This window comes from Tachypleus tridentatus, chromosome 10 (assembly GCF_004210375.1).
Source record: "Tachypleus tridentatus isolate NWPU-2018 chromosome 10, ASM421037v1, whole genome shotgun sequence".
Classification (NCBI taxonomy): Eukaryota; Metazoa; Arthropoda; class Merostomata; order Xiphosura; family Limulidae; genus Tachypleus; species Tachypleus tridentatus.
Window position 1 is genome coordinate 177,387,610 of NC_134834.1, and position 24,235 is coordinate 177,411,844.

Here is a 24,235-nt window from a genome sequence, read left to right on the forward strand (position 1 = left end):
AAAGATTGAACTTATTCTGTAAACTTTTTTGGTTCATGTACTAACATAACAACAAACTGATGGAAAACAAACCTGATAGATATGCATGACGTGTTTACTTTAGTTATCAATAAGCTAAAAAAACAACTGCTTATTGGTCCTGGAAACGTTTTGGGATTTTGTCTGTCCTAAAGTGTGGAGCCATGTATGGAGCTTACTTTTGCTTCTTTAATGTTGTAGATATCTTTACAGTTGATGAATTGTAAGTATTTGGAATTTTAACATACTAATAACTTGAGGGTCAATGTTGGCACCATGGGTGAAACTACAGTGTACACCATACTGGTAAGTAAATAGGCAAACCTGAAAGTGTAATTCAGTCATATCACATACAGGTATTCCCAGTGTGTAAGTATGGGTAAATAAAGAACACAAAATACAAACAGTCATCTAGGGAATTAACTGTATAGTACTCTCACCAGCTCTGTATTATTCTGTACACCCCAATCTCTCTCTCTATATCCCCATATTTAGGCATTTTGGCCTAAAATAGTTTTTTTTTCTTGTAATTCTCTAAAGGTGACAATTTTTCATTTTACTCTTACCACACATTTCTTAATGTTGAATGATATACAGCTCAAGTTCTTGTTCGTATGGCAGTGCTTCCTATGGCTCTAAATTACACAGTTTTAGACTATGAGCAATTATTATGTTTTAGTATACACAGTTTCATGCTAGAAACAGTTATTACTTTTCAGTACAAAATATATATTCTTAAAGTTTGTTATGTTTGTTAGAACATTACGTTATTTTAAACATACATTCCAGAGATGTTGACATGAAGTTATAAGGTGCTATTTGCTGATGGATCACAAAGAAAGTAAATATTAATGGTTCAGTTGATGCCCAGTTGTAAAATTAATGCATTGAATTCCTAAAGAAACAGTGTACCCATGTTGTCCCACTGGATCTTTGGAAATAATTAAGTATTAAAAAGATCATTTTTTATTAAACAGAGCAGAAAGTCTAAAAAGTATCTTTGCAAAAATGTGGGGTGACGTTCTCTAAAATAATTCATGCGAGAATTTTTAACTTGTACATAGGTTATGACCTATTTAACAACAACAAAAAGTATAAATAAGACACTATTATGTTATGCAACTTGCTTCTGAAGATAATGTTGCAACATTTAAACATGTAGAGTCAACTTTTTAGAGGCCATAGATTGGTCAAAATTAAAATATTTTTACTTGTGTACCTATTTTATTGTTGCATTTTATGTATTATTTTAACATTATCTGCAAGTGGCAAGAAGTGATGCACAATATTCAGTATCTAGTTTAACTGTGTTGACTACCTTATTGGACACCTCCACATATTTGATGTTCTTAAAAAATTTAACTTTTACTTAAGTTTAGTTTAGCTCTTCAGATGGAATGCAGTTCTGGCAACAACAGTTTAAAAAAAAATTAAATATTCTACCTTAGTTTAAAAGCTGTAAATAGTAATAAATAATGTGTGAAATCAATAAGTGAACTCAAAACAAAACTGTTATTTCTTATCTAGTTTAAATTAACTTTATTTGTATAGTCTGTATTATTGGCAACAGCCCCCCAGTGACACAGCAGTATCTCTGTGGACTTACAATGCAAGAAACTAGGTTTCAATATCTGTAGTGGGCAGAGCAGAGATACCCCTTTGTGTATATTTTGCTTAATTACAAACATACTATTTGCAATCACAAAAAGTTAAGTAAATATCAATTTATTATGTAATTTACTTCTTTCATACAGCTTTTTTGGTAAACCCTTTCTGGTGAACAAAATTTCTTGTTTTTAAATAAACTGTGTGAATTTTATTATTGGCAATTCCTATAGGTTTAATACATTTAGATAACCATGATATCTAGTATTTCTTATTGGGCTACTTTGATGACCAGATATTTAATAACTTTTAAGCACACATAATTTGTAGATTTTGTTGATGGAAACCATTGTAATTATAACTCATTTAGTTTCTCTCTTTGGAACTGCATATTGGGCAAGCACAGCAAATTTAATATCCATTATACAAAACTGTGTACTAGTACAGTGTGTTGTTTAAATTCCTTGAGCACCATTTTTGGTTAGCATAGCCCAAAATATATTTTCATGGAAAGATGATTTCTATTATATGGTTTAACTTTTTGATTTTTGTCACTGAACACTGGAAATTTGTTATATATAACTAAACATTGTTTTTAGTATGTGGTTTAACCTTGTGTGTTGTGCTGTTTGCAAAAAACACAGATTTCATGTTTTTAAGTAAACATGATTTATGGTAACTATTTGAGTTTTAATCATTTCCAAATAACACTTCAAAATCATGTTCACATTCCTGTATCTCTATAAATCTCATATCATCCTTAGTTGATCCAAACAGTGATGCAACTATTTTAGTGAAATTGCCCATAGACTGTGCAATAGGTTGTGCATAATGCAAAACCTGCAAAGCTGTTGTCTTGTTTGATCTCACACTGAGACAAGTTTTGACCACTATGAGCTTTGTAGGATTATATGATCCTTTATCTCTGCATATCATCATGAACGAGAGTTTCACTTACGTTCATGTTTATGTAATTTCTTGATTTCTCTTTTCAGGCTTCATCTTTGTTCCACTGGAATAAAAACAAAGTATTTTTTTTTAGCCGCAGCATGAAATGTGGGAATAAAAACCAATAAGCCATCTATATCTGTGAAACATAATCCCATTGCAGCCTTTAATGTGTAAGCTGCATCAGCCTTAAGAAAGTGGCATGTACATTAGATAGACTGAATGTCATTATGTAGAATTCATAAAGTCCATCCAAAGTACTGAAAGAAGCTTCATGTCAACTTTTATTTTCCAATTTGACTTGCTAGTAGCCTAAAGCCATGTTTAGAATGTTGAACCAGAATGTATCTGTCAGTGCATCTTGTTGTCCATCTGTATGTAATAAAGGAAAAGCATAACTGTGTGTTACAATATTCACTGCCTAAATTCCACACATAACCTTGGTGTTTCATTTTTCTTTCTGGTTGTGTATACTGGAGATGACCCAGCACTCTTGTGGTTGTATTATCCTTTACTTCAACATGTACTTTATTTCAACACTAGCTACAAGTCCAAATTATGCACTTTAGTTGTGTCATTTATATCTGTGTGATAATGAATGATTGTGTGTCCAGAGAAACTCTTGCCTCATACACTACTGGCCAAAATCTTAAGGCCAATAAACATAAAGAAAAAATATGCATTTTGCATTGTTAGACTAAACCACTTATTTGAGTAGAGCTTCGAAAGATGAAAATAAGAAAAGGGAAAATAAAAATAAAAACCTTTTTTAACATTTTATAGGGCAAATGTGAACACTGTGAAATTAGCCCAAATACTAGTTGGTCAAAAGTTTAAAACCATACCAAAAAGAAGTCCTAAACACGGTAGGAAATGCCCAACAAGAGGTCACAGCAGTGAGTTGCATGGCTGTCATTGTGCAAACATTTGCTTTGGCATTGTCGATATAAGTGTTTGCAGTAGGCTGGCTGGAATGGTATTCCAAGTGGTGAAGATGGTTTCACAAAGATCATGCACTGTTTGGAATTGCTATAGACTTCCTTTTCCATCCCCCCCAAACATTTTCAATGGGGTTCAGTTCGGGCAAACATGCTGGATGGTCCAAAAGAATCATGTTATTTGCCATGAAAAAGTCCTTTGTCCTGCAAGCATTGAAGATTACAGCATTGTCTTCCTGAAAGATCCAGTCATTTCCACACAAGTGAGGACCTTCAGTCAATAAGGATGCTCTCTCCAACATGCCAGTGTAGCCAGCTGCTGTTTGATGCCCCTGTATAACCTGAAGCTCCATTGTTCCATAGGAGGAGAATGCACTCCATATCATGATGGAACCTCCTCCACTGTGTCATGTAGAAAATGTCTCTGGTGGGATATCCTTATTGTGCCAGTAATGTTTGAAGCCATCTGGACCATCCAGGTTAAATATTTTTCTCATTAAAGAACAAAACATTCGTCCACTTTTCTATGTCCCATGTTTGGTGCTTCTCAGCAAAGTTTAACCTATCTGTTTCATGGTGTGGAAGGAGGTGTGGCCTTTGAAGACGTTTACAGTTTTTAAAGCCTTTTTCTTGCAGATGTTGTCTTATTGTTTTTGAGCTTCATTCTGCATCTGTAAGGGCCTTTAATCTGGTTCGACAATTGGCTGGTGTCTTGCCGGACAACCCGTTGAATCCTCCTGCTTAAACCCAAGTGAAATTTTCTTGGGCCAACCACTTGAAGTTCTTGTTCCGTATCCCTCAAGGTCTTTTAATAAATTTGCAACAGCAGTTTTAGTACACCCAATTTCACCAGTGATGGCACGTTTAGAGAGACCTTGCTTTTGCAGCTTGACATTTCTGCCATGTTCAAACTCTGTCAACTTTTTAGCCTTTATCATGTTTATACCCAACGTAACCCAGGAGATGTCAGTGGGAGATGTTGACAACGCTAATGCTTAAACACAAATGACTAAATTTCTTTACATGTTTACCAATTACACTTTTCAGTATGGTTTTAAACTTTTGATCAGTTAGTATTTAGGCTAATTTCATAGTGATCACTTTTCCCTATTAAATGCTAAAAAAGTTTTTTTATTTTTATTTTCAATTTTTTTATTTTCATCTGTTGAAGCTTTACTCAAATAAGTGATTGAGTCTAACAATGCAAAATGCATATTTTTTTCTTTATGTTCATTGGCCTTAAGATTTTGGCCAGCAGTGTATATGGGTCTTCTTCAACATTCAGAGGGAATGAGATTACTGTAAAACAAAGTTATCTATGATGTAGCTATTAAAAATAGAAGATGGTGAATCATTTGGACAGTATGCAGCCAGAAAACAACCAATAACTTAAGTAAAGTAGTCTTTTCTACCTCTTTTCATGTAACCATTCTCCTTATAAGATATTACAGCCTGTCAGTGCAACCCATAGGATTGTCACCTAGTAATCTACTCAACTCATTAGAAAGTAGAGCTTATGTTATTGTGCTATTAAAGCCAAGTCCAAGATTATTTTAAATAGTCACATGAATGTTTGGTTAAGTTAATTGCTGTATTTGTCTAAACTGGTTGCTAGGCACAAAATAGATGTCACTAGTTTAAGCCAATTGTTGCAGGTGGCATATCAACTTAGATGGTATTTGTATCAGATAATCTTGTTTTACAGTAGGACATGAACACTTCTGTTTCCAAAGGCCTTGTCAAAAATAAATTTAGGACTCATGCTCCTGATACTTTGAAAGGCTAATTCTTGCTGCACCGATAGTACATTCAATTGCCGAACCAGGAAATCGTGTTTTTCTATTTGGAATCATGATGTCTGCATCATAACCTTTGTTGTTGTTGGGTTTTTTTTTTTTTGCTTACTTCATTTGAGTCTTTGGGGCCACTACATTTCCTGGAGGCTACACTGGTCAGAGGTGAATATGCTATTGCCACTCCTGCCATATTCTTCCAATCTGGGATCCACGTTGCCTTAAAGGATTTTTTTTGGACTTTTGTCATAAGTTTATTGTCGAATATCTTATAATCAACAGGAGACATAGTGAACAAATTCTTGCTATACAATCTCCTGAGATTGCTTACATATTTGGTGTTTTTTGGGCTCATATATCAAGGTAAAAACTACAGCATATGTCAGCAACAGCTGATAACAGTTATTTTGCTCTCTTTCTTCAAAATATCCTAAGGTGCAGAGGTTTTTACCATCCAAACTTTATGTGAGTCCTTTCCAGGAGGCATTGTGCATGAAATGTTTGAGTAAATGGTAAAGATAATTTTTTTCATTATTTTTTTCAAAATACCAATCAGCTAATGTGTTTCGTGGCACCACCATTGTGAATGCAGCTACCTGGTTCAGGTATTTCTATTGTTGTATAACTGAAACTTTGTCAATATCTGAAGGAAGCTCCCTTAATTATCTAAAAGCCTAAAGTACATGAAAGCTAAGGTTGAGAATATTCTTACCACCAAAACAACAGCCAGTACTGGATGAACTTTATTCTGTACTTACATTTTTCTTTTAAGTTTTGGTTGTTAAGACTTCAGTCCTTAGTCAGTTTGGCTGACATGTATTAACTAGCTGAAACTTGCTTATAATTATGTTGGTTAATTTATCTTTGTAATGTATATTGAAGGCAACAACAACAAGTTAAATTTTAAAAATAAACAAATTTCATAATTTAGCTTAACTTCAGTTGACTAATATAGACAAGTTCAAAATTCCTAATTAAAGATATTTACAATATCTAGATTAAGTTAGCTCTTTCAACTGCATTACCAGTATACACTGTAAGTAGATGTTTTAAGTATCTAATTTTGTTCTTGAGGTGCATTTGTTGGCAACTACTACAACTTAAAGATGTTTTGATAAGCATGATTTCTAGTATCTATTATGACTCTAGACTGCTTTGTTTCCAGCATTTAAAGATTTAATATTTTGAAGTAAACATGGTTTATGAGGTGTAACTTAATTCTTTTGGTTGAACTTCTAGCACATACTGTAAATTAATTTTTTAAGGAAATGTTTACCTTTTTGTACCTAGTTAATTTTATATCTGCATTCAGCAGAAACCCTCAAATTTGAATTTCTTAAATGAAGATAATTTCTGTTATATAGTTTATCATTGTAGACTATGCCAATGGCAACTAATAAAAATGTATTTTTCTATAATATATATTATAATGCCTGCATCATGGCATGTTTGACATTCATAAAGAATAGTGATTTCTGATATTTAAAATAACTTGATAGCTGTGTTGTTGGCAACTGATAAAGATTTAATAATGCTAAGTAAATGCTTCTAATATTACAATAATTTCAGAAATTTTTGCTTGAACATGGTTAACAGTGTCTAGTTTTAGTTAACTTTTTGAACTATCTGTTGTTAACTACTAGAAATTTGATAATTTCAGGTAAATGTTTCTGTATCAATTTTAACTGTGGGGGTTTCATAGTTGGAAGCCACTGTAAATATATTTTAAATAAATATTCATAATGTTTAGTTTGACTCTGGACTGCTTTGTTGTTGACAATTGACAAAATTTCATTTTCATAAGTAAGCACAATATTTAGTGGCCAGTTTCATTTTATTGATTGTGTTTTGAGAATCAATAAAAATTTTAACTTAAGTATGATTTCTGTTCAATTTCATTCTATAGAAATTTGACCTTATTAAGTATGATTTCTAGTGTCCATTTTCACTCTGTAAACTACTTTTTTTAACAATTTCTACTTACTTGCTTTGATATTTTTAAGGATGCATGATTTCTAATTTAGTTTAATTTCATATGCTGCACATGACCAGAAATTTGATTATTTCAAGGAAAAGCTAATTTTTATTGTGGTGGTGTTCAGGTTTTCTTGCCTCTATTTGTTTTATGTTAATGAATGGTTGAGTCATGTTGCTTTCAGAATAAAATCAGGAGAGAGAGAGAGAGGGGGAGATGTTTTGCTATTTACAGTGTTGTTGCTTAAACAGCTGTAGACAGTATCAAGTGAAGAAATACTCATTTGCTGTTGTATTTAAAACTAGCTACATGACACAGTGACTGTAAAACAGTTTTGATTCTGATAAATTCAATAACTATCTCTCTACTGTTGAGCATATTCTTTAAAATTGAGTAGAATATTAAAGTAGTTTTTAACTTGATTGCTATTCTTTAATATTTTCTCATGGTCCAATAAATATACATAATCAAACATTTGATATTCATAAGTAACAGTGATTTCTAGTATTTAGTTGTAGTTAGTTTTGTGGAAACATATCTGGCAGCTGTCATAGATATTATATTTGACATAAACAAATGAAAGATACTGAAATGAAGAGGAAACTAAGAAATAATTTTACTGTGTTTTACAATATGAACCAAATAGCCAATATGTGGAATTTATGTAATACCTTTTATAATGTGCTCTGATCTAGTATTAGTATTATTATGTAGATACATAGTAATAACTCCTACAACCATTTTTATGACACTTTTTTTTAAATAGGAATCTAACCATCACAGAAAATGTGGTGTCCGTGGTGCTTGTGGTGCTGGTCGCCGTCCTTGGGGCTCTGTGCCTTGCTAATAATTTTTTCCATGATATATGGATTTTTGTGTTTTGTTTTGTCATAGCAGGTTGTCAGTACACACTTTTTAAGGTAGGTGTTTGGGCAGTCAAATAAGTTTAACTAAACAGTATTTATAGTGTGGTATTAATGAAAAAACTACATAAAATAATAAAACATATTTTTCTATGAAAACTTAAGTGTTACTACAAAAATATTAAGTATTTTATACATAAACTCCACAAAAATAGTAAGTAATTTATATGTAAACTCCACAAAAATATTAAGTAATTTATATGTAAAGTCCACAAAAATGTTAAGTAATTTATATGTAAACTCCACAAAATTTTATTTCACAAATTACATTTGTTTTTTCAATTAGTGCATTAAAGTTATTTCTTACGTGATAAACATTGAATATTCTCCTTAAAAAAAATTATTCTGTGAACAAAAATTCTCAAGTAAAGATTAAAAATATATTGGATTATTGAATAAAAGTAGAGAATTAATATTATGTGTGTCTATACTGTATTATATAATAAGAAACAATCATTGTTTATATGCTTTTGAGAATTTGCATGATTCTACAGAACTGTTATATCATAGAAATGCTTTTCTTTTTTCTTTAGAGCGTCCAACCTGATGCTGCCTCACCAACACATGTAGGTTTGAGTATTGTGAAAGTTATTTGAATAGAATGATGAAGTCCCTTTTGTAGTTGGTTAAAGAAAGATAACTGGTGTTTGAAAACACAACTCAATTATACAACAGGAGCAACGTAAAATTAATGTAGAGCAATATGTATCATTAAATTTTGTTATATTTCAATTACTATTCTTATAAAGTAAAAATCAAGAGAGGGAAATTTTGTCATTCATGTTATTTTTGCTTTAAAGCTGCATATAGTATCAAATAATTTAATGCCCGTAATCTATCATACTTAAGAGACTAACTATACAACACAACAAAAAGTTTTTGATATTTATGAATTCCATGGATATCTTTCTGCTATTGAACAAATTCTTGTGTGAAATTCAGTTGAGTATTGAAATAGTTTTTAAGCCTGATTTTTAATACTTTTCCATAGTCCAATCAAGAAAGTATTTTAAAACAGCATAAGTACATTTTTATTGGTTAAAGTCCAAAAGGGTATTCTCTGTACTAATTCTAAGAGTGAATGGTATGTCTGTTTAATAATATTAATGTTCACAGTGTTAACCAGAAAGTGAAAAATAAAACGTAAGAGTATTTCCTCAATGTCTAGAAGGCAAATGATAAATCTTTCAAACTGTACACCAGTCTTTTATATCCTTATATGTTTTGCTTTAGTGCAGCAACGCTCTTCACTGATCTTATTGTACAGATAAAATCTCTACAATCCTCACTTTCTCAGTTGGCACTACAGTATTTAGACATGTTTTTTTGCTAATTTTTAGTATTAATGGAAATTACTCATTCATTTAATAGTTCATTTACTATTGTTTGCTCTGTTTTTCTTTTAATACACAAGTGGAATAATGAATTCAAATTTTCATGTGGTGGATGAAGAAGTTCCTGTCAATATAGATTACACTCAAGCCACTTGTCCCCAGCATGGGGAATTGCCAGTGTTGACTGAGGATAATTAGGCATTAATTACGTTGGAGTTTGATACTTTCTTTACTTCTTCTGCATGTTCTTCCTTCCTCCATGAACATATTTCTGAGGAAGTTTTTTTGTCAGGGGAAGGAAAATTTCTTCTCTGTTTTCTTGCTCCAGCTTTTTATGGCCATTTGCTTAATAATAACAGTCAAGAGAGTGTAAACCATGCCTCTCTTACACCTTATTGATCAGGTTTGTCAAATTTACCATGTCTACTTTAGCTCTTCTACTTGATTATTCTATTTGGATTTCCTCATCAATTCCCATCTTGGTTGGGCCCAGCTTTCTCTGCTTTAGCTCAGTTGCTCAGGCTCTGTTTTCACCTTCCTGTTGAAGAGGTTCTCTCTCTCTTTTGGGGACATTGACCTCCCTTTAAGCTCTCATTTAATGGATGCTTCTTGACAAGTGGAACTTCTCCCATGATCCCTTGGATCATCCTACTATCTTTTCACCAGGGATCATAGCTGACCTTGTTTGGCAGTTTGACAAGGCTTTACCATGTTGAGGGGTCCTCTTCCTCTATCTTGTTTTTATTCACATCTGTTCACAGATGCTTCTTTTGTGAGTTGGGCAGGGTCCCTTAACTTTTGGGTTGGTGTGTCAATCAAGGAAACTACTTAATATATTAACCACTTGAGCTTTTCACAGTTCGTTAGGCTTTCAGTCATTTTCTCCCAACAATTCAGCTGTCATCAGTTATACCTATAAACATAGGGTTTTTAAGTCTAGGTCTCTATATTTTTTTAAATGTGACCTCTTATGTTGGTCCTATAGCCATAACATCATATTCTTGGCCTATCATGTTCCAGGTATTAAGAATCTGGTTGCAAATAATTTATTCTGTCCTCACCAAGTTTTAACAAAGTTGTCCCTTCATTCAGGAGATTTTTTATAGATGTGTTCTCATCTGGATATGCCTCATATTGATGTTTTTGCAACCCATCCACACTGATCCACATTTTTCTGCATATCAAAATAGGGAAATACAGACATCTATTGCAGCAGCTTTTCTGGTGGGTCATTTCTCTAGACCCCCAACATGTGTCCCCCGTTTTCCTAGTAGAGCATGAGGGTCCTTGCTACTTCTGTTTTCTAGTTGCTGGAGCAGTGGTCTATTGGAGTGGGGTTTGTACAATGACACAATCTCATAGCCATGTGTACTCACTCAATGAGAAGAAGACTGTTGTTGTTTTACTGCCTATTATACATGCATTATGGCATGAAATCTCTTATGCATGGCACTTCCACTGGATGTTTTCTGCCCAGATGGACTGTACTCGATACAATCCAATGTATATCAAGGCACTTCCCCTCAGACGTTTTTGCTTGGGTGGACCTCACTTGGATATCAATTTAAGGTGCTTTTCCTGGACACTTTTGCCTGGGTGGATCACACTTATTGATGTTGCAGACTTAAGCAAAATGCATCCATTTTGTTTTTGTTCTTGGACTGCACTTGCAGTTGTATCTCAAGGAATTTTCCCTGAATGTTTTTTGCCCCATGGGCAGACCTTACTTGACATATACATGTATGGTATTATAGACCTAGCCACGTATTTTCTTTGTTTTTGCTCTGTGTTTCAGAAGTAGTGCTGTACCCCAGAGGTGTGTGTTGTATTGTAATTGTGGTGCACCTGCTTTTTTTCATAGCAGTCACTTTCTGCTTAATTAATTGTTTTTATGCCTTCACTGGCCCCTCTACTTTTCCAGTGTGAGATTATAGTTATGGGGGAGTGGAAGTAGTACTGTTTCAGAAGTGAGAAAATGTTATTTCCAATAGGAATTTGCTTCCTCTCACTCACTTCTTTTTTCTCTCCACTGATTTGCCAGTGTTCTTGGGTTTGTATATGTCAGTTCTCAAAAGTGAGAATTTTGCTGCAATATGCTTGTATAGAAGGTACAATGGGATTGGTGAATGGTGGTCATACAATCAGCATATGTTGCTGCAATGATGCAAAAAATATAGAGGTACAAAAAGTCTGATGCACTGTTCAAAAGATTTGACAATGCCTAGAGGGCAAATAAATGTAGAGTAAAAGGTAAAAGGTTGGGGTAAAAGGAGATAAGTTCCTATTGAAAATGCAACTTAAGTGTTAGAAAATGTTAACATATATGCATATCTGAATAATTTGTTAAGTCATGCCATTGCTGTGAACTATATGAGCTGTTAAAATTACGTACTATTAGTTCAACGAATGTGTGATTTCTATTTATTCATTGACCATTGATATATCATCTATTACAGAGTTGAGCTGAACCTAAGTAATATTCCCAGGCATTGTGCAGACAGCTGTTAACCTCTCATTTGGGGTCTAGCTGCCTCATAGGAAATAGATTTCCTGTTTTTGGCTTTTCCTAACTATTCCAATGTGATGTGTTGTTTTTCCACAGTCTCATTCACTCGGAATGTTGATGAAGAGCTATCATTGTTACTCTTTTCGCCTTGCTAGTGCAAGTGTGAGGTTGATTTCCTGTCAGTAGAGTTGTGCCAGGTTTAACGCAGGGACTCATCTTCTGAGCTTGTCTCTTTTCTCACTGAGCTTTACCCTTTACGGTATGTGCAAATAATGCCAGTTCTGTGTTGTTGACACTGTTTGTATTCAATGCTTTCAGTAGTCTAGAGGAGAGATTGTTTTGTGGTAACTTTATTCTTGTGCTGCTTGTTGGAAACTTGAATGCCTGACCAACTCTCTCAGTTGCTTTAATGTAGGAATCATTTGTTGCTATTATGACAGCTGACTGTTCATTGTGGTTTTCAGATTGGTTCTGACATGCTTACCCTGCTTCACCCTCTGCCCAATTTGGACATTTTATGCTTAAGTTGGTTTCTACAGATCTGAGTGGTGCACAGCACATTTATTCTTAATGGGATTGATGAAATATAGTGGTGACCAGTTGTCTCAGTAGTAGCTGTGTAGCACCTCTCTACCTACAACTGTCTTCCGAGACATCTTTTAGGCAATTTCAGACAGTGGCATGAAGATGAAATACAAAGTCTTCTATGTGCTGTTGGTGTTACTGATGCTTTTTAGGTGTAAGGGCCTTGTTGTGGGTGACTGAAGTATATTCAATGCCCAGTCATAAACATAGGTTATGTATCTTTTCAATATTATTTAGCTGAGTGGCATTCATACTGATCATCATAATGCATAATCTTAGGATACAGTAGGTAATACTTTGGTTGCACATAAACATGTTATATTGGTTAGCTCTGTTTCATGTTTCTACTTTTTGATCTTTGATCTCTTTGGTAGCTTTGGTTATTGCAAATTTAATATGGCTCATGCAGTTCAGTAATCTGTCAAAGATTCCTCCTAGGTGCTTCAATATTTCAACTAGAAGGTTGACAAAAGGTAATGATGGTTTGTACTCGTCAGCATGTCTGTTCAGTGTGCAGAATGTGGCTGTGGTTTCGGTAAGATTGATGACTATTTCTGCTGAGAGATATTTGTGTCTTGTTTCCGATTTTAGCTTTGCTAGAACCTTTTCTGTAAATCGACATGTTGTTCACAAAGGTTAGTGCATGTTGTCTGATTGGACTGTCTATAGGAGTGAAATCCACAGTATAAATGTAGAAGAGGATCTGTGAGAGTGTTGATCTTCAAAGGGTATTGTATTATAAAATTCAGAGAGCTTTTCAAGAAAGTATTTGTTTCCCCTGAACCCCCACCAACATTGCAGTAACCCTTCATGGTGTGAAGTTGGGAGAGTCTGGCACTTTTTATGCATGTGTCATCTACTAATTGGTATCTCTGTAAATTTCTTGAACTAAATTTATGGTGCATTGTATTTATATGTATGTTAGCAACTTGTAGCAGGCTGATAAGATCTATACCTAACCATGTAGCAGATCAGTATATATTAGAGCCTAATATTTTTCTGTAAGTACTTTCTCAAGTACATAAGTAACACTACTTATACAACCATTAATAGAGAGTAGGTTTTAAATAAAATCACATATCTAAGAGAGGTTGTTGGTTAGTTTTTTATATTATTTAGTTACAAGATACTTTTCACACATGTCATTAAACATTTAAAACTGCAATATATACCAACAGTATTAATTGTATCAGTTGTATTTTTTGGTGGGTGGATTTTTTTGCTGTAGTATATTATGCATTTTAATTATTTATTCTACAAGAATTTACATTCGCACCTAGTAAGTATACTAATTTGTTTTGTTGCTAGGGTTACAACCGTGTGGTCTTGTACAGCCGTCCTGTATACTTCTGTTTGTGTTGTGTGTTGCTGCTAGGTCTGCAGACTCGACTTGATTCCAAGGACCACTATTCTTCTTTCAGTGTGTATGGAGTTGCTATAACTACACGAGGAGTCATTTTAAAGATGCGTGACCTTCTTATAGGTAAGCTTTAATGTGATTAATTATTTTATATCTATTAAGATTGTGTTCTCCACTGAATCTGTTCTACAACAAACATCCTCTTTCTTAAAAATTGTGACCTGTAATGTTGTAAATAATCAGTCTCGTAACCAGAAATAAATCAAATTTGACTGCATTTAACTTTCCATAATTAGTGAAATTTTCCTTTTAGTGTTCCTTTGTGTTATTGGGGTTAAAATAGAAAGCTGTGGTTCAAATTTTTTTGTTTTTGATATGAGATATACATATATTCCAAGTAAATATTCATTCATAGAATATGTATGTTTTTTTTTTTAGTGACCAGGAACATATCTAAGTCTAAATATTTCTTTTCTTTCCAGTTTTTTTGTTGGCATTGCCTGTTATCTTCAGCTTTGGCCTGTTACCACAAGTTAATACATTTGTAATGTATGTTCTAGAACAAATTGATATTCATCTCTTTGGAAGTACAGGTGAGAGTAAAGTTTTTTAATAATTACTTTCAACAGTAAAATGTGTACAGAAAGGAGTTTCTTACAACATTGCTATGTTATGTGGTCTTACTTGTTAATTGGTTAAAATCGACTGTAAAATTGGCATTTAGTTTATTAGCTGTAGCATCTTAGAGTTTTGGTAGAGAAAAATATAATATGAATTATTGAACTAAGAAAAAAACGTTTTTAGACTGTCAAAAACATTTGATGTTTCAAGGTAAATAAAAAAATGGTTTGCATATTTAACCCTTTACAACCCAGTGATGGGTATTATGCATTCTCTTACTTTGCATTAATAAAAGTTAACTCATAAAAGATATCATATCTGAAACTAAGACACTCAAACATCTATTGTAACAACTGTAGGATCTTTTAAATATCTAAGTTTGATTTCTTTTGGTCTATGATTTATAATACAATTAAAACACCAGTACATAACATAGCTATTTACTACACTGATAGACAAAATCTACAAAATCAGTAACCTGAAAGCTAGTTTTCATGTATATACCAGAGAGATTTAATGACATCATGAGTTATACTACATTGGTGAAAGAAGTAGTGCAGAAAGAATTCTCTAATGTATTAAATCTAATATAAATAAATAGTAGTTATTTCACTCTATTTTTACAGAAAACTCATCAGTGTTCTCTTTTTAATAATTTATCAATACATGTTCAAAAATATATTGCTTGGAAACAAAATGCGATGTTAGAATTGACTAAGGCCTTGATTTACAAACCTCATTAGTTCTTGCAAACAGAAAACTAGCTGCTAGTAAAATTACTTTAGTAAAATAAATGATAACCACTAAGGAAAATTCACAAGTTACTTCATTACATTTTCATGATATACAAATAATAAAATGTTCCTAACTTACAAGGTAAATACCCTGCTTGGCCTCAAGACACCTCAAAATGTAATTAGAAACTTTACAATTTAGTGGAAACAGGTCACTAGAAATATTAATCTAAAGTTTTAGATAATATACTTATAAGTTTGTCAGATTCAGAGACTTGAAAATCATGATACAAAATATATGGATAGTTGAATTTTACAGTTCTTGACATTGCAAACTTTAAGAATTCACTGTTTTTTAATTATACGAGTTAAAAATAACCTTTAATTCTGTGCTTATGTATTTATAGCTAAGGCTCATCTGTTGACAAGTTTTATCCTTGCAGACAGGAACTTTAATGATTTCCATTATCCCAAGTAATTATTACAAAAGATGGTGAAAATTGAAGATTAGGATTAGCAGTTATAATGTTTTTATTTTGTTGCTTCATCCAAAACAAATGCTAACAAAACTTACATCAATAGAAAATTAAAAATACCCACATTTGAATGGTAATTTTATTTTTATAGGTAATTTGAAAGAATAAATTGCACATAATTTTTCAAGTGTTAAAAACCTGTGATACTGAGCTGAAAAAGAGCTAATATATGACAGTGCAAATATTACTTATAAAAAAGCAAAACTGTCCTCTACAGTTATAAAATATTTACTTCTACTGTTGTGAAATTACTGTGATTTTGTAAAAGAACCAACGTGAGTACTTATGCAAGTTTGTATGTATTAATGATGCAAATAATAATACAAGTTCTAATTAATTTAGATTGATTAGGATATGAATAAAGAAACTGAGTAGTATGTTTAAGCCATTTTGAAGCATTTTTATCAATTAATTATGAGTTTAACAGGAATACATTGTGAATTTAGAATCATTGCTTTGTTTCGAAGGATTGCATAGTTTGAAAATATTTTCATGTATATTGGACTTATTTCATGAATTGTTTTGTCTACAAGTGGGACAGCTGTTAGTTTGTGGACTTACCATGCTAAAATTCAGGGTTTGATTTCCTGTGGTGTACACAGCAAATGGCCCATTGCAGCTTTGCTCTAAAACAAAGCATTATTAAACATTTTTTTTTATTTTTCAGTTTAATATTTTTCATGCTATGTGTGTTATGTCTTATTTGTTATAAAAAAATCTCCATTAAAATATAGATAAAAATCTTTGTAAAAATTAGTATTTATTGTGCAACTTACCAGATTGTCTTCTTGTTTTGCAGAAGGCAATTAATGTATATCATTCATAAGTATAGTTGTTGAGAAAAACCATTAAAAACCTCTTTCTTGATTCAGTAATATTCATTATATGCTAGGTTTGGTAAACAGTGAAGTGTATTAACCCTTTTGCTATGGGTTGCAGGTCAAAGGCCATATCACGTTTCTCGACTTGCATTTAAAATTTTATTGAACTATTATTTTATGAATTTATGGCAATAAGTTTGGAATCAAATTGTAGATTATATTTCAAACTTTAATATTATGTATGAGTTAACTTCTTATTTTAAAAATAAATACTAAAAGAACATATCCAAATATAGATTTTAGTGAGTCACATGGTATGTTGAATGCAACACAGTTTAAAATTAAATATTTTTGATGTCAAAATACTAAATATGTAGTTATGTACAAATTAGGAACTCAAATTACTAATATTGACAAGCTAAAATATGAAATAAGGATATCATAACTTTTTATTTTGCTGAGATATGGCTTATGTACTGACCAAACACAGTGGCTTTGTTCTCCCTTTTTTATTTTTGGAAACAGTCTCCTGTACACACTTATTTTAATATATGACGTGAATAACCGGTCAACATCTTAGAATATCCCCAGAGTGGTTTTTTCAGATGTTTTAATCTTTGATAAACACTACAATGTTCTTTCGATCCAAGATTTTAATAAGGTAGGTTGTGTCTTTAATCTGCTCAAAGTTTCATATTTGTTTAAATATGAATACATCTTGGTTGCTAAGCTTAATAAATTATAGTGTGTAATTCTGTGGTATCAGTATAGTACTTTATGAATTTTTTGGTTATTCAACTGTATATATAAGATCTAAAGAAAATTTATTATGATATCCTCTACATGCAAAATTTTAAAAGGCTTATCAACCTATGTCCAGCAGCAACTGAGTACAGAGGTCATAGAAAAAATAGATAACTGTTTGCTTTACTTGTTGATTTATTGTTCTATATTTTAAGAAAAATAAGAGTATTTCTAAATAGTAATAATCTATATACATATATATAATATATAACAATTAAAATATGACCATTTATTACAAAATACTAGTATACAGCCAAGACAGAGAAGACTAAAGGTCATTGTTATATTACTTGATGTGTAACATGAGTGCACTTGCACCACACCAGTGCGAGCTATGTAATGTTAGGTAGCATTGACTGGAAAGTAAATATAATAACAAATAATAAATACATGTTCATATATAGTGCTATGAGACTCAAGCTACTTAGACTAAACATTTGTATTTTTGTGTTATAAGTAGTCATTCTAACATGGAAAAAGCATAATTTATATTTATTTCCTAATTTTTTTATTATGGTCATGAGGTTGGTTAAGTGACAGACCCCACATAGTTAAGAGTATAGGAAATAACAAAGTATAAAGTATTACTGAAAACAAACATTTGAAATGTAATTAGGAGGTTTTAGAGATTACATAAATAATATTTAAGATTTTTAGGATGAAGAATAGTTTTTTAATCAAAACATGAAATCACTTTGCACTCAGACTAGTAATGAAACAAACTCTATATTTGCAAACAAATTTTTATTAAAATATTTAATTAAAAATCTTATGGTTTGTATACAAAATACATGCAGTCTATACTGAAGGTCTACCAAATTTATGAAAATACACATGCTGTATCAAAAGTTATAGTACAAATGTGTAGAACTCGTATATTATACCAAGCCTGTAGTGAAAGTGTTAAATGTCAAGCTAGCTACTGTGTCTGAATTTCTGTTTTTAGTGTTTGATGAAAGAAAGAAATATCAGTAATTTTTCATAAAATTTTCTATGATTATTTGATAGTATATTATTAAATAATTAAATTAATTAGCCTGATGAATTGATGTCAGTATCTACTGTATTATTTTAAAAAAAAGTTCTTTAACATGCTTATAAGATACTTTTATTAACTTTCAAGGTAATATTTGTTACAGCTACAACAAGTTTATTGTCAGCCACATACTGCATCATCAGAAGTTTACTCACAGTAGCAGTATTGTATGGTTTTGCATACAGTGGCCTCAGGGTAAGTGTTTTTTTATAGTAATACCTAGGCAAAAAATTATGTATTTAAAGATAATACCAGTTCACAAAATTTATGATGAATGCTATTGTAAACTTCTGTTTGGTGTTACAATAAATACAAGTTTATTAACCTTGTTATCAAAATACACATGTATTTTATCCAAGTTGTATATTACAAGTGAAAATTTTTATATATTTAGCAATTTAGAGCATATATAATCTTCATAGTTAATTTGATATTGACGTTTTTGTCTGAATATTATGGGAGTGAAACTTTATCTTTTCTTCTCAACTCCATGAAGTATTTTCATTTTTGAAAATAAGAAAGTTAAAAGAGTTTCTAAACAACACATTATCAGTATTACTCAGAATTATTAGTCAAGTAAACTTCCAATTGAAAATCATGAAATCTTTTTATTTTATAAGTAGTTGTTATGCTCCGTAGTATATGACAGTTTTTTTGGGTTGCAAGGACAGGTGTTGACTCTTCATAGAAGCTGGCTGCTTCATAGGAGGTTGAAGAAAGTTGCTTTACTGATGTTACTAATGGTCTTACATTTCATTTGATTGATTTCACATCTTTTGCTATTCCTAGCTACACTATACTTTTGCTTGCCAGCAGTTTCATTTCACCTGAATGTCAGTGAAGACCTCCCATGGTTATCATTTTCACCTCACTAATGCAGAAGAGGTTCATATCCTTTGGCAGGATTCAATAAAGGTGCTTTTGTTGTGAAATTATCCAGAGGAGAGCATGATTTATGCAATCTAGCTACATCCCTGTGTTGCTTGTAGACATTTTGAATGCTCTACCAGTCCTAAGTAAAATGTTGTTGTCCTACAATATGATGAATGACCAATGATATTTCTTGTCATCTTTGGTGAAGGAAATCATCTGTGGCTATAATGACAGGTGATTGTTGTCTATGGTCATTTAAAATGTGCTGAGAGGCTTTTTCTGCTTCACTCCCTGCCCTATCTCTGTATTTTCTGTCTAGGTTTATTTTTACAGATCTAAGTGGTACCATATGTTTAGTCCGGTACCATTAAAAAAAGGCATTGGCTCAGGGATGGTGGAATGCATGGCTTTTCAAAAGGAAACTGATAAAATAGAACTTTCCAACAAACATTATATGTGTTATGTACACTATATTTAAGAATGATAAATAATATGAAATTATTTTTTGGGCTACGAGTCAGATAACTAACTTTTCAAAATCTTTTATTCAATCTGTTTGTTTTTAAGTATCATGGAGAGACAATCAATGTTTCTAAAATTATTTGTACACGTTTTAAAAAAAAATTTTTATTTAAGTAACATTGTGTTGATAATACTTAGATAAGTTTATATGTACAGAAAGAATTGCTTTTCCTATAAGAATGTTTATTGATGCAACCATGGATATTGCCACAGTGAAGTGTAGGGTTGATGAACTTATATTAAGTATTTTATTTAAATAATGGGTTACCTTTCAGTAGCACAAAGGGAAAAAAAATAGTAAAGTACCATCAAAATAATACACTGTTATTATGGATACTTTTTCTTCAAAGCTGGTCTTTCTTATTGAGAGTAGAACAATGAAGGTATAGCTACCAAAAGTACTTTACATTTGAGTTTCCTGTATTAATTAATGATGATTAGTTTCATCAAGAGATAAGTACATATTTTGTAGAAAGGAATGAATATAATAGTTTTTTAGTAGAGTGTCTGAAACATTTTTTTCTTTTTATTGCCTAAAGTATGTGCTGTTTACACACAAAATATTGTTAAAAGATGTGCAGTATTTTTCAGTTTATTCAAAACTTCAAATCACTGTAGTTAAAGGGGTTATGAATTAAATTGAAAAGTCGATCAGCTCACTAGAAAAAAACAAACAGTATTTGCTAAAAGATTGTACAGTGAGGCTCTGACTTTAATTCATTAGCTACAGGATCCAGAAATGATTTCAAAATCTCCCTCACTATTGCTAAAGCACTTAACATAGAGTTCAGAACTATTTGCTAGCTAAAGGATGTAGTGTAGGCTCCTGGTCTCATTCACTAGCTGTATTAGAAAAGACTCAATTTTATTTTTATTGTTACCTTGCAGTATTAAAAGGAATGCAATAATATTTTAAGATAATATTTTACTACCTTTAGGTGAAACTAAAGATTCATTTTTTCATATGCAGGAACAACGAAATCCATCCCAGAACATCATGTTTTCAGTTTACTGTGGGATTCTTATATCAGTATCCTACCATCTTAGTCGTAGTGCCAGTGACCCAACTGTACTCTGGTAAGCATATTAACTTGATCATTCCTTTATACCAAAACTTCACTAAACCAGGTATAATACTTGCATATCTTGAGGAAGATAATGTGATTGTTTTTCTTTTCTACTCTCACTAAACCACACGCTCTTACCTGAAAGGAGATTTTTTTACTGACTAAATATTTTGATTTTTTCCTTCAAGTAGGCCCAGCATGGCCAGGTGGTTAAGGCACTTGACTCGTAATCTGAGGGTCACGGGTTTGAATCCCCATCACACCAAACATGCTTGCTCTTTCAGCCATGGAGGCATTATAATGTAACAGTTAATCCCACTATTCGTTGGTAAAAGAGTAGCCCAAGAGTTGGCAGTGGGTGATAATGACTAGCTGCCTTCCTTCTAGTCTTATGCTGCTAAATTAGGGATGTCTAGCACAGATAAGCCTCGTGTAACTTTGTGCAAAATTCAAAACAAACCAAGCAAAACCTCCCTCTTCTAAAAAATCATGTGATTTAGTATATCCATCATTTTTGTTCTATGACAGCATATCCAAAAAAGAAATCAACAACTAAAAATACTCTGTTTTTGTTGCAAAATTTTGTTTTTCTATCATTAAACAGAAATTTACATTTTATACATAGTCATTTTCCACTTGATTTATAATCACTAATATATATTTTTTCATACTTTTTGGTTCATTACAGTAGTTAATACTTTTATATTGCAACTTTGAATAATATGACTAAAACTGCCAAAGATTTATCAAGAAGCTAGACCTGATCTTTCAAAATGGCATCGTGATGCTTTTATCAGGCTAACTATTTTAATTTCTGCTGACAGTAATTTTGGTCAAGATGAGGTTATATCTGATGAATGTAGTTTATTTTCAATACATAATGAGCTATTTTGTGTGTGCTTTGTTTAAATATGATATAATTAACAATAACAATCTGTAGATGAGGGTTTGCATCATTGGATTATTTTGCTGCCACTTATCATACTTGATAAACCTAAGTTTATCTGGTGTCTCTTCTGAAGCTTTTAAACAGCAATGATTTAACACAAAAATGTTTCCATAAGTAAAAAAAGAACATGTAAAGATATTATAAATATTCTCAACTGTGTAATTTTTTTTCTAAGTTTTATAAACATCCTGCTGAATTTCTTTGCTTATCATTACAGAATGTCTTGTAGTCCTTATGTCAAGAGACTATACCTCATTGTTTAAACCACTTTCTATACACTATGCTACACTGACATCAGTAGCTTATAATCTGCTGTATTCAGTTGTACTTAAATGATGGATATAACAATTTTTAAAGCTAAGTTTCATTAGCAGTATTTAGACCAAATGCTGTGACATTATTAAGAACTGTAGTAATAACAGCACTAACATAGTAAGAAAACCATGAGAGAAACAGGATGTGAATAATTATAGTTTTATTAGTGAATTATACTAAATAAATGTTACACTGCGGCAAAATATCAGTTCAGAATATTGAGTTAAAAATGTTGAAATTATTACTTTTACTTAAGTTTTGAAATTTTATATTCAGGTGTGCTCTTTTGTTTGTTTTGTTTTGAATTTTACACAAAGCTACATGAGGGCTATCTGCTCATATGAAGGGTGCTCAATTTTTATAATATGTTTTTCATAATTAAAAAAAAGGAAGTAAAAGCATTCTTTGCTAAAATCCAATTTGTGGGAAAAGTATGCATTTTAAAATAGTAAATAAGAGCAAATAATGTTCTAGATACTTAAAAAAACACACAAAAAAACACATTTCTAGAAATCTATTTAATGATTTTCTTGTTTCACCCAAACAAAGGGCCCTTCTAAAAAATCACCTGTGGTCAGAAGCATCAGTTGATCAAAGCCAGGAAGATGGGAATAAAGAACTAGTTGATCCTCTTCCCACAAAACTACAAGATACAGTGGTAATTTAATGTTTTGTATCCTACCAGATACAGTGGTAATTTAATGTTTTGTATCCTGCCAGATAAAGTGGTAATTTAATGTTTTGTGTCCTTCAAGATACAGTGGTAATTTAATGTTTTGTATCTTACCAGATACAGTGGTAATTTAATGTTTTGTATCCTACCAGATACAGTGGTAATTTAATGTTTTGTATCCTGCCAGATAAAGTGATAATTTAATGTTTTGTATCCTACCAGATACAGTGGTAATTTAATGTTTTGTATCCTACCAGATACGGTGGTAATTTAATGTTTTGTATCCTAGTAGATACGGTGGTAATTTAATGTTTTGTATCCTAGTAGATACGGTGGTAATTTAATGTTTTGTATCCTACAAGATACAGTGGTAATTTAATGTTTTGTATCCTATAAGATACAATGGTAATTTAATGTTTTGTATCCTACAAGATACAATGGTAATTTAATGTTTTGTATCCTACAAGATACAATGGTAATTTAATGTTTTGTATCCTATAAGATACAATGGTAATTTAATGTTTTGTATTCTATAAGATACAATGGTAATTTAATGTTTTGTATCCTAGTAGATACGGTGGTAATTTAATGTTTTTTATCCTAGTAGATACAGTGGTAATTTAATGTTTTGTATCCTACAAGATACAGTGGTAATTTAATGTTTTGTATCCTACAAGATACAGTGGTAATTTAATGTTTTGTATCCTACAAGATACAGTGGTAATTTAATGTTTTGTATCCTAGTAGATACGGTGGTAATTTAATGTTTTGTATCCTAGTAGATACGGTGGTAATTTAATGTTTTGTATCCTATAAGATACAGTGGTAATTTAATGTTTGTATCCTAGTAGATACGGTGGTAATTTAATGTTTTGTATCTTATAAGATACAGTGGTAATTTAATGTTTTGTATCTATTTCTCACAGCGTTCATATGATGAATTTTGTGAACTTGAGAAGTTTATAATTCTACAAAGTTATATTTAGTTTGTCTGATAGTATCAAAAGCAGCATTTTTGGTCTTAAAGAGAAGTTTCTTAAAATGCATTTTGCACTGAATCTGTAAGGAAGTCTAAAATAACCACAAATGTTAAGAGGTTCACTATGTGATTTTTACTCATATATTAAAATGCACTAAACAGTCTTTGTTCCAGTGTCACCTAGTAGTAGTTACAAAGTAACCTTATTATTTGATGAAATATTCAAACTTTGATTCTTGAGTATAACATATGGAGATTAAAAAAGACTTTTTAATGGAAAGGTTTCAAAAAATTAACTCCAAAACAGTACTTAACATAAG

The 24,235-nt window shown here is 31.7% G+C and overlaps 1 protein-coding gene across 1 annotated transcript in view; it reads left to right on the forward strand.

Moving 5' to 3' along the window:
- The window catches only part of LOC143231014 (pecanex-like protein 3), a 123,446-nt gene that overhangs the window by 55,971 nt on the left and 43,240 nt on the right, over nt 1–24,235 (forward strand). Inside the window, 7 exon segments of the mRNA XM_076465479.1 lie at nt 8,044–8,197; nt 8,734–8,766; nt 13,934–14,108; nt 14,468–14,578; nt 18,641–18,732; nt 20,903–21,009; nt 22,813–22,921. Of these exon segments, the coding sequence (XP_076321594.1) occupies nt 8,044–8,197; nt 8,734–8,766; nt 13,934–14,108; nt 14,468–14,578; nt 18,641–18,732; nt 20,903–21,009; nt 22,813–22,921 (781 nt within the window).